This window comes from Macrosteles quadrilineatus, unplaced genomic scaffold, assembly GCF_028750875.1.
Source record: "Macrosteles quadrilineatus isolate MER2022 unplaced genomic scaffold, UCM_ALF_1.0 Scaffold_5__1_contigs__length_97177068, whole genome shotgun sequence".
Lineage (NCBI taxonomy): Eukaryota > Metazoa > Arthropoda > Insecta > Hemiptera > Cicadellidae > Macrosteles > Macrosteles quadrilineatus.
In genome coordinates, this window is record NW_026542598.1 from 88488663 (window position 1) to 88500203 (window position 11541).

At 34.3% G+C, this 11541-nt stretch overlaps 1 protein-coding gene across 1 annotated transcript; it reads right to left on the reverse strand.

The window, feature by feature from the left end:
• Positions 1-2832: 2832 nt before the first annotated feature.
• On the reverse strand, positions 2833-10619 carry LOC128994548 (sorting nexin-16). The gene is made up of 7 exons (XM_054419171.1): positions 10470-10619; positions 9784-9970; positions 8961-9099; positions 8401-8490; positions 7048-7266; positions 6323-6459; positions 2833-4932 (listed from the first exon to the last, which is right to left on the reverse strand). Exons 2-7 carry the CDS (start codon positions 9933-9935, stop codon positions 4833-4835), a joined length of 837 nt encoding a protein of 278 aa, XP_054275146.1. The 5' UTR covers positions 9936-9970; positions 10470-10619; the 3' UTR covers positions 2833-4832.
• Positions 10620-11541: the final 922 nt, after the last annotated feature.

Sequence of the window (11541 nt, forward strand, 5' to 3'; positions counted from 1 at the left end):
ATTTTTGCAAATATTTAATTTTTTTTCAGTTTAAAAATATATTTTTCTTGTATCTGACTTCCCAACTGTCCCAACTCGTGGCAAGGAAATTCCCAACTTTTCTCTTTCCCAGATTCTAGGGGGGGGAGGCTCCCCCCCCTACCCCCCCCAAGGCGACGCCCCTGACTTTAGAATATATATTTACAAGTTTTATAGAAATATAGATTTAAGCATTGTGTTGAGTATGAAATGTTTGAGAATTTGGTTTTCATTTTACCTAATAGCTTCGAAATTAAAGCTCTCACCCTCTGTAAAGTTTTTAAAGTTGTCTAAAAGAAAAGGTGCAAACTGTCCACTTAAGGTTAAACCTCAAGTCTCCTTTCTATCAAAAGCCATAAATATTAATTACCCTTACCACATATATAAATATACACATTAAACAACCATTTCTAATTTTTCTCAGAAGCCAAAACTGTTCTAAAACTCAAAAGTGTTAGACATTTTTGAAGAGAAAAGCAATTAACGACATTCAAGTTCAATCACTCAAATCTGAAATAACTCAAGTTAAGTTCAAGGTCTAGGGCCAACCAAGGGGCAGCCATTAACATTGGAACATTGGTTCCGATTAATTAATGGCCTTGCCCTAAAACAGTTGGTCTTTTGAAGCCATCTCGCTTATCTTGAAAAGTGGTTTAATCACTTTAACATTGGCCCTTACATTCAATTTATGTTTTATCTTCACCCGAATTGAATTGACACTATAGATTAATATGTTTCAAATACATAATGCTAGTATTTCGTTTCAACTACTTCCTAATTTGTTTGTATTGTTCCAACCACTGAATTTCTCAAGCGGACACTCAAGTGTTTTATAATGGTTTTAAGTTTTGCCACAGTGAGTGAACATTGAAGAGTTTTCAACAAAACAAAACTGACAAGTCTCTGAGAGAATAATGTTGAGGGCCGCAGAAATATTAGTAATACTTTATTGTATGGATTCAGCAGGTAGGTTTCTCCAATTCTCTGAGAGTTCTTTCAGTGGAGATTGTTCTCCAACTAATCATCTCTCTGAGAGTTCTTTCAGTGGAGAAGGCTCTCCAATCATCTCTCTGAGAGTTTTTTTCAGTGGAGAGGGTTCTCTAATAATTTCTCTGAGAGTTCTTTCAGTGGAGAGGGTTCTCCAATCATTTCTCTGAGGGTTCTTTCAGTGGAGAGGGATCTCAAAATCATCTCTCTGAGAGTTTTTCAGTGGAGAGGGATCTCAAAATCATTCTCTGAGAGTTCTTTCAGTGGAGAGGGATCTCAAAATCATTCTCTGAGAGTTCTTTCAGTGGAGAGGGATCTCAAAATCATTCTCAGAGAGTTCTTTCAGTGGAGAAGGTTCTCCAATCATCCATCTCTCTGAGAGTTCTTTCAGTGGAGAGTGTTCTCGAATTCTCTCTCTGAGAGTTCTGAATAGAGAGAAAAGTTCTCCTAACATGATAAATTTAAATCCTGTACTGTTGTCTCAATAGGTAGATAGGTAGAACCTATGATGGACTTTAAACCGCAAAATCCCATGATTATCAAGAAGCTAAGTCTAACCCATTGGCGATTGTCAGAAATCGAACCTGGGCATCAGTACCAAAGACCCGCACTATAACCATTGGACTAGCTCAGCTCCTAGGAACAGTAGTGCTAAAATGTTATATTTACATCTGTAACCGAAATAGAAAATTGAATTTCAGTCCACAGTATTTTTTAAATTACTGTTTTTAAATTTAACCAATAACAATCAAATGATCAACACAAAAAAATGTTTGTTGTTGTTTTAGGACATTCAGAAACAAATCAAGCTATTATGAAAACGTACAAACTAGTCATTGCAACTGAGATGCAACAACAGCTGTTACAAATTGGGTTGCAATATAAAGCCGAAACAATACGAGTCAGCTGGATGCCATTATGGAGCAACATAACTGTGACATCATCTCCTTTACTTTTGTACTGTAATTCAATTGAAACAAACAAGGACAGTAAAAGCGTTGACACTTTAGTAGGGCACCTCTAAACTTTTTGCCTGAAAAAATGAAAACTCTAGCTATAGCTATATATATATATATTTTTTTGTTAAAAAAAATCAAATTTTATTAATTTATCATTGCCTGATCTAAATATTTATTTTTTCAGCTTTAACCAGATTCCAGAGCCTAACACAAAAGGTATATCATACTTATCAATGATGAACAATGTAAAACGTCCACCAAGATCCTTCAAACAACAAAATTTATAAATTATCTGTGAAAAAGAATAAATGACAAATTATAAAACAAATCAGTGAATGGATTAAAGACCAATTCGTGGACATGTATTCCAATGAACCACAATGAATGGAACTATTGTCTGTCAATTCTTGGCGCCAGTGGATTGTATTTTTGACCTTGTGAGATACTATTGGAGCTTCCTCCAGAACGTGGGAGCCAAATTGTCGAGTTGACATAATTACAAAACCGTAACAGTTAAGGATATTATTCTCAATTTTACAAACTCGCAAAGATATATAACTTAGTCTATTCATCTTCATAGCTGGAACTGTCATAAACTTGTCAAATAGTTATACAAAATATCAAAATTCAACTTGGTAGCGAATATCTATGTCAGTGATTGTTGGCAATGCAGTATTTTAGATTGAAATCGAATATATAAAGGTTCAAAGTGCATCTAAAAAAGTCATAACTACAGCAAACTCTACTAAACTATGCCAAAAATGCATTTAAGAAAAATAAAAAATTTGGTATTCTCTGAGAAGTAGGTAGAAGTAATTATTCACAATTATTTATAAAAACTATATATTTCAACTTACAAAATGTATTAACAATGCATATATCTCTGATAAACACTAAGTAAATACAATTTTGTCTTTTGACAAACACAAACCCCAAACATAAAAATGGAAATAACAAACTAAAGCTAACGTAGGCATCATAGAACAGAATTTTGCACACTTTGTAATACAATAATGTACCGCAAAATATTGTTTTATATTTTCAATTAAGATAAATGTAACTCAAGCACAGCTTGAAACTCGCTTAATTTATAAATAATTATTCTGAAGGTGACAAAATGAGATTCAGTCTTAAGCGGTAAAAAGAGTAAAACATTTTACCACTTAACTATTGCACTTGGGAAGAAAAAAAACAGTCCATAGTCATAGTGGACGGAAATATTGGCTAGGTCTAAGTTTATGACATAGGCTATTCAAAATATATTTTTTTTAGTTAAATATTTTTTTAGCTTCATGAATCAAATGAGCAAAATGACAAATTTATTGTTCTTTAAAAACTAATAAAATTTGTAAGTTACTTTTAAATATTTTTTGTTGAGCTGGCATACTTTTAAAGGGCCTTGAATGATAGATGGATAATTTAATTGGGTATCCTAATCTTGTTCGGTTTTTAAAAAAGGGCCTCGGTTTATAATACACACAATCAATGAAGAGAAATATATAACTCTAGAAAATGCCCAGGAATATGTTTTTGGCTTCTTACCTTGAAAAGTGTAAAAAGTGTCAATGCAGGAAGCCAAACACAGAGATTTTAAGGTTATATACAAAATGAAATATAAAAATACGCAAAAATAAACACACACAATCAACAGTATTTTGAGTGAAAAATTGCACAGTACAAAGATACTTTACCTTATAAAAGTCTAAAAGTTAAATTGCTGGTTAAGGTTGACATCATTTTTGTGCATGAAAATGGTAACATAAACAACAGTTAGACATGTAATAAAATTTAAACTATTAAAAAAATCTATACAAATTTGTCAAACTTAAACAAGGTTCAAACGTTTTTAAGTGTTAACAATGCCATTAAATGTCTTCTTCCATGAAAAAATATTAAAACCAACTTCTTTATCAGGCTTTAAAAATAGGGAAAAATATAATACAAAGGCTGTTTGGAATGTTTAATCTTAAGCGACAATAGACAACACTAGAGTCTTTATCTTTTTATCAAAAATTTTCTATAATAAATAAGCATTCGACTGTGGTAGCCTGTACACTTATCTTTTGTGCTTCGACTGCAGCAAGGTCTTAAAGGGAGTGAATTATTGTTGTTGTAGCCTATAGGTAAACGTTTTTTTACAAAATGTAAACCAAAAGAAATTTATGGCCATGAATAATTATAGGCCGGGTTGGAAAAGAAATAATTAGCTACCATCAAATTTGGCGGGCTGAAATAATGTTTGCCATGAAGCACCATAGTTATGTGAAGCCTAATCATGTAAGTTGTATTATGCTTAGTTGATAAAAATGTCCAAACCTTGGTTTTCACTGTTACCAAGAAATTTTGGATCTAATGATACTTCAAAGAATAGACCTACATTGGTCAGAATAATAGGCGACCATGCATAGAGCATGAAAAAGATGCCACACAACATGTTAAAGGCCTAACTTTAATGTGTGCAAATAAAGTCAAAGAGTTCATTTGAAAAAGTATATAAACATTTTGTTTCTGTCATTTTTTTCAAATTTCTGTCAATGTTTGTCCAACTTTTCAAAACATTAAGCACTTTCTGGATAACCTTCTAATTGTTTACCAGCTAATAGTAGCAACAATTACAAAACCACCTTCCAATAAGTGCAAAAGTAACCCATCCAATAGTGTACATAGAGTACATAGCTAACATACATAGTGTAGCTTTCAGCTTTCAATTGTATTTTATGACATTTTTTAAGAATACAAAGAGTTATTTTACAAGGTCTCTGTCAAAATCTCGTTGTAAACCAAAAATAGAAACTCACATTGTCCCGACTTGGTAAATACAAACTTGTAGAATTAGTAGAGTTCAAGACTGAGCACTTTGAGGGCAGATCAAGAACCGGAACTGGTGAACTGAAGGCACAAAACTTGCTGTAGCTCATCACTGACGTCTTGAACCTTCTCTTTGCATCTTTCACAAGTTTTCACTTCACTGGAAAAGTAAGTATACAGTTAATTTTTTGTTTGGTCTTAGATAATGTATACTAATAGTGTGTTCTCTTTTCTAGGCCTCAATTCACGGGAGAAGTACAAAGGAGCGTACAAAGAACTGAAATGCTACGGGTGACACAAAGGAACCTGACGTTTTTTAAATAAGTAGTACACAGTAGTTAAAAGGAATAAACTGGTTTTAATACTGTACATAGTGAGGTAAACATTTGCCATTTGTTGCAAAACCGTAATTTTTTGAAAATGACGTCATGCATACGGCGGCCATGTACTTATCTACAAATGTGTATTCTGGTCTGAAAATCCTCTGAAACTCGGGTCAGGAGGTTGAATGCCATTGATATCTTCTGTGATTGCAAACTTCAAATCCTCTAGAGTGTGTGGTTTGTGAGCATGAACACGCTCCTTAAGAAACCCCCAATAGGCTATATACGAATTTCTCAGGGATAAACTCTACTTATTAGTATAAGCTATTGTGTTATAAGCTATAAACTCAAACTCTAACTTAGTAAAATTTTTCTGATGACTGTACTATTCTTTTAAAAATATGTACAAGGTGGTAATGATTTTTGTGTAGCCTTAGCATACACCTTAGTATATGCCTTAGCATGGTAGCCTAACTTCTCTACGATCGACTTCTCTATGGCATCAACTCATGAGTGTCATGACTCATCTTCCGCCGCACGTGTCTCCTTTAAAAAAACACTGGCCAGTTTTGTAGTATTATTTGCTTTTTCACATTTTTTATGTGTCTGTGTTATGTGTGTTCTAAAATGACAACGGAGGATCTAGCTAAATCGGTTAGATGACCTGATGTTTATGTCACACCTGATGGACTTTTCTAGAAGTCCAAAACTATAGTAGCGTACTATTAAAATAGGTATTGACTCTTGAATCCAGCCAATTGAATTGAAATACATTTTTCCTTTGGATTTGCTGGATTTGGGATTCAGCTTTGAAACATCTCAAATGATAAGTTATTTACTAAAAAAAAGTAGGGCCAAAGGAGGAGGATATGTCATATTTTCCCTAAATAAGCATTTACCACACAAACATTCTGTATTCCATCCTAAAATATTATCTTTTCACGACCATAAATATCTTCTGTTTGGGATCAGCCAGCAGCAAAGAGCATTTATTAGATGGCTTTAAAGGTATGCAGTTTTTTCAAAATGAGTTTAGGTATAGTCAATCAAAGGAATACAGTGGCTCAGTTGGTAGCGTCACGGACTTTGGGCCCAAGGCACCTTCGTACTGTACTGGCTCACCCCTTGCTTTGCTGGATACGATCCACGCACAGGCAGTTAGTCTATGTGGACGGGAAAATGCAAGGTTAAAATAGCCGCCAACCTCTTAAAAAAAATTGGACTTACTTGAGCTTTTGAGTGACGGTGACTGCTTTCTCTTGAGCATTGTTAATTGACATTCGCATGTTCATGATCTCCGCTTCTTTAGCCCCAAGTTGCAGCCGCAGTTGGTAAATAGTGTCTTCGAGAGCTTCGAATATAGCCTGTAAAAAATAACCTTAAAAGTCATCGGCAATGTGATAATCGTAGGCAAACCTGAGATAAACAAGACTCAGTTGTCCTTGGTCTGGTTTTTTATAAATGTTCCAGATTTGACCCCCTAAGACGGTTGTTACGAGTGTAGCTTGTTACAGTGTTTTACAATCCGGTAGTAGTACAATGAAATGTGGGATTTAGAAGTTAACATAATTTAACTAAGCCTAAGTTAATTTGACACTGTGGCTAAGTAATTTGTTAAATTACAAACGCAAGCCTTATCACATTTAGGTTTTAAAGGTGCTCGACCCAACCGGCCAATGGTGACATAGTCGACTAACGTGTTGTCGGTGGGTTATGAAACAGATGGTATAGTAACCTACCTACTTGTAATAACTAAAAAAAAACTAGATGTATCATTAATTTAATGTACATTGTACAACCATTGACTATTGGATGTACAACTGACAAAGCAAGCATTTATGGTAATAGTATTTACTCCTTTGGGGTTTCTGTGGGTAAAAGGCAATGAAAATAAGTAAAAATATTGCCTAAATAACAAACAATAAATAAAGTTTTAGTTTTAGAGGACTTACTCTGGACTCTTCACCTATCTCAGAGTACGAAGGAGGTTCATCAAGACAGAAGAAATCCCGTATTGTCTTTGATTCCATAAGTTCTTTGTTGTTTACAATACTATCTATGAAGCTCTGCAAACCCTTTATCCTCTCTTCAATAAATGGTAAACTGAAGTTATTGCCGAACCACCGTTTTCGTGGCAAAGTGAGCACTATCTTCGGAAATTCTAGTTTTAACTGCAACATAAAGAAAAACCTGTAATACAAAGTTTCTTTAGCCTTTTAAACTCTCTTGGAATATTCAGTGATTTGAAAATGCCCGTTTACGAGGGGCGTTTTTTAAGTAAGGGCTGTATGTGCTTATAGCTCCGTAGTTCCTGTGTACACAGCACCGAGGTGGCTCGTACTTACTGGCATTATTTGTGAACAGAATCGGACTATTTGTAGCTCTGTAGCTGCGGACGTGTACACATCACTGTGTGTCCAAACTCAATATTTCATTTTGATTTTACTCATCGCAACACATCAAAAATTTAATACAATTGCTACCAATCTTTTTCCTGTTTCATCGTCTGTGAGAAGTCTGTGATCCCACCAAAACAAAATGTCTTCCAAAAGGGACATTTTCATAGCCAACTCCCTAACCCTTTTCCGCAAATTAGCCTTACTCATTGGATTAGGGCCATAAACTTGTCATGTGGCTATGAATGCATCGAATATTATGTTTTTTGCAGTAAAAAAAGTATAACTAACCTTATTCTCACATGCGGCAGGAAATTCAACAATTTAACAAAATTTCCAAGCATTTATATCAGCCACAGAGCTGTAAATGGTATGATTCTGTTCACAAATGATGCCAGTTAGCAGCTAACCGTCTCGTTGTGATATAAATGCAGGCTACATAGCTATACATGCACCAATGACCCTTACTTAAAAAAAAACACCACTTGTGTTATTGCAATTCTTAACTGTCATCCTAAGAATACAAACGCCAACATTTCTTATTGAAAAATTTTCAGTGGACAGTATTGGAGCTAAAAGCGATAAATTGTTATTTTTGAAAAAAGTTCATCCCTCTACGATGAAATTGGTAAATAATAGTTGTTGATCAGAGTTAATGAAATGTAAAACTCGTCTTCATAGTTTGAGTTCCTCAAATGTAATGATGGTTTGTGTGAATTTGTTTATTTCATGTTGAATGAGTTTAATTTGAATTTTTAGATCAATTTTATGATTTAGTAGGCTTGGTCTTGTTCTTACCCCTCAGGACCAAACTCTTTATCCGAAACATTGGAAGTTGTTAAAACAAATTAATTAATTTTCAAAATCCAAGCTATAAAAAATTTCAGGTTTTACAAAACTAGCACTTACCTTAGAGTGCAGTCTGACAAAATCTGTATATCTTCTGAAGATAAACCATGAGTCTTGGACAGTCTTATTTTCAATTTTGATTTTGTAAACCTGTAAAATACAACATTTTTATCACATTTAAATGATGTTTAGTTATTAGTTTGTTATCTCTGTTAAAATTTAGTCTCTGATGGATGGTCTAGATTCATAGGCTGAGGAATTCTTTTATGCGAATGATTGGTTACAAAAGTACAATAACTAAATTGCGCTTATTGATACAAATATGATTATAGCAATAGACCTACTATTATCGTTAAATATTTTACAAATTAATAATCCAATAAAACTTGGTATTTTACCCAAAAAAATTGTGGATTACTGACTTACTAAACTACAGCACTGACCACCACTCAGGATAGTTTAAGGCAGAAATGATGGAAGGGACAATGAAGAATGAACATCCACAGCCATACAATTTGCTTAGGCCTACTTCTGATTAATCCCCAAGTGTAGCAAAATCATTTCGAAGAAAGTAAAAACGTACAAAAAAGATTAAAGCATTAATCTAATTAGAAACTTACAGTAAAGCGAGCTCTTTCTTCCATTACTTCATAGCCCACTATGGGTATCTGTATGGATGCGTCGGACGGATGAACATGCTTGAAACCTAGCGGAGTCGAAGTATAAGGCAGCAACGGAGTTGAGGCACTTCTCTTGAGGCTGAAATATCGATACAATTATTACCATGACTTATCAGACAGTAACATCACCTAGTTGCGTATTTTAAGCTGAATGATTTACGAGGTTGGACCTGAGATGATCTGTGTAGCTTTGTTATTCACCAAGACCAGCTGTTTCATTAGTCAGGATTATTTATAAAAGCCTACCGGTACTAAGAACAACAAGGCCCAGTATTAAACCATCGTAAACCAAAGGAATGTTTTGGGATTGAATTGGCGACCTTTTGATTGGTAGGGGAGCTCAGTATATTTATTCAGCTACCCTTGTTAGCATGTCACAGGCTTTGTAAACCCAAAAAATTGAAATTTTTTATCCTGACAGCAAGAAACAGGGAATTTCTTACCAACAGAAAAAGAATCTAAGTTTACCAAGAAGCACTTTCAACTTAGGCCTAATAAAGGAATCACAGACGCTTGAATGTGAAAGTGGTCTAAACGCCAGAGATGAACTTAGGGGTGTAACCCTCTTGGGCAGAAGTCTGAGAAACTAACCACTTGTTAGTAACACACACGATTTAACAAGGAAGGCATCTTATTAGAATAGTTTTATTTGTAAATCTAACATAGAACAAAACAACACGTTTACAACCAGGCAAACATAATCTAGTCAATAATGTAGAGCACTTTACGATACATAAGGTTTTTAAGATTGTATTTAGGCTACCTGCAGTTAGATATCACTGAGCATTGAGAGTCTTCTAAGTTTACTAGTTCAGTTCTACTTGTATTGTTTGGACCTTCATCACTTGAGGAGTTGGATGGTAAGCAGACGTCATTATCTTCGGAAGACATAACTTGAGCTTCACTCCTATCCATAGTTGTTTCCGCTCATAACTTTTTACCTGAAAAGTCTATTCAAATTGTGTTAATAAGTCAATAATATATGAATCGTTTATGGGGCTGCGACTAGATTAACAAAACTTGCATTAGCCAAGTCAATACTTAAAATACAAAGAGCCTGTATAAGATAATAGTTTGAAATCTTTGACATTATTTTGCTGTTTACTGAATGGCCGGATAAATCATTGAATTATTGGGAGTTGGGCCTATTATAAAAAGTTTCTCCAGTGAATTGCGGATAGTTAAGGCAATTTTGCTTTTGAGATCTAGGCTATGATGTAATAACTTAGGCCTAATTTAAAACTAGGTTATAAGACATTTTTAAGTAAGGATCTTATTTAAGCCAAGCTTACACATTCTTGCCTCAATAATGAAATTTGACTGTAGGCCTATTTAAATGTAGAATAAAGGCTAAATTCGCATGTAGATAGGCCTAACTCATTTGTTAGTTTCCTGATAAATTACCTAACCTATAAGACTAACAAGTTACTACTCACAAATTAGGCATACCTTAACAATAGGCCTATATATTGTCGTACAAGATAATTTAATCACACAGTTTTAATACAAACGGCATAACAGAAATAATTGTAGCATATTTTAATTGTGTAGGTTTATAGTTTTTGTTTGTTTTGACGTATAAACTGTAGCAAACTTACATTGATCAGTGTCAGTTGACAGATGACGAGTTAGTTAACGTTTACAGCTGATGAAAAAAAGGCAACGGAAGAAACAGCTGATTTATATTTGATAGCAGGTGAGCATACTTTCACCACAAAGGAACGGGAGGTGATGTTTCACGTAATAGCATTGACTATTGGAATTGGATACTAAAGCTGCAGACAGATCCCCCATGTATATGGAGCAGCATTTTTTATTTATTAAAAAAGATCGTAGTTGTGTGAGCCAGTCACAGAATGCGCTAGTGTCTAAAATTCTATTTCCTGCCTTATTTATTTTTTTGTCGTAATTTTTTGTTGGTAATACCATTGACATGGATACTGAAGCTGTATTTATAGTCAAATGTAATACCGTACCTGTTGCTATAGCTCATAGTGACGATTTTGTTTAAAAATCTGGTGATGAACCACGGGGATGGAATGTCTAGTTGCATTAGCAGTCAAAGGTAATAGGACATTGACTATACACCTCTCCTAGTCTAGAGGCGTATGGTAAATGGTAATAGTCAAAGGTTTTATATTGACCATCAACGTATCATATCGTGACAAACGATTTCCATTTCCATAGCTTCGCGATGTAATTGAATTGAAAAATATTTGCAAGGGATGGGTGTGTTTAGTCCATAACAAAGGGTGCTCCAAATGCTCAATGTTCTTTAACTTGAATCATTACCCTAATAGCCGAAACCATAATATATTCAAACATAACACTGAATACTGAATACCGGTACTGCAAGTAAACTTCTAATCCTATTGTATTGTAAAGAGGTTGGTGAATTTTACAGCTTGTGTACTTTGTTCACGATGAACAACAAAAGTCAAATGTACAGCATACTCAATGTAGATAAAACGTACCTAATCAATTAATACAGACTAGCAGTTCGATTTTTCTTTTGGTCTAT

What these genes read in the sequence shown, in the direction of transcription:
- LOC128994548 (XM_054419171.1), bottom strand. Translation starts at nt 9,935, where the DNA reads ATGGATAGGAGTGAAGCTCAAGTTATGTCTTCCGAAGATAATGACGTC. An exon ending in TCAGTGATATCTAACTGCAG is followed by an intron (nt 9,100 to 9,783) that starts GTAGCCTAAATA and finishes TCGATATTTCAG; the next exon opens with CCTCAAGAGAAGTGCCTCAA. An exon ending in AGATAGGTGAAGAGTCCAGA is followed by an intron (nt 6,460 to 7,047) that starts GTAAGTCCTCTA and finishes TATTTTTTACAG; the next exon opens with GCTATATTCGAAGCTCTCGA.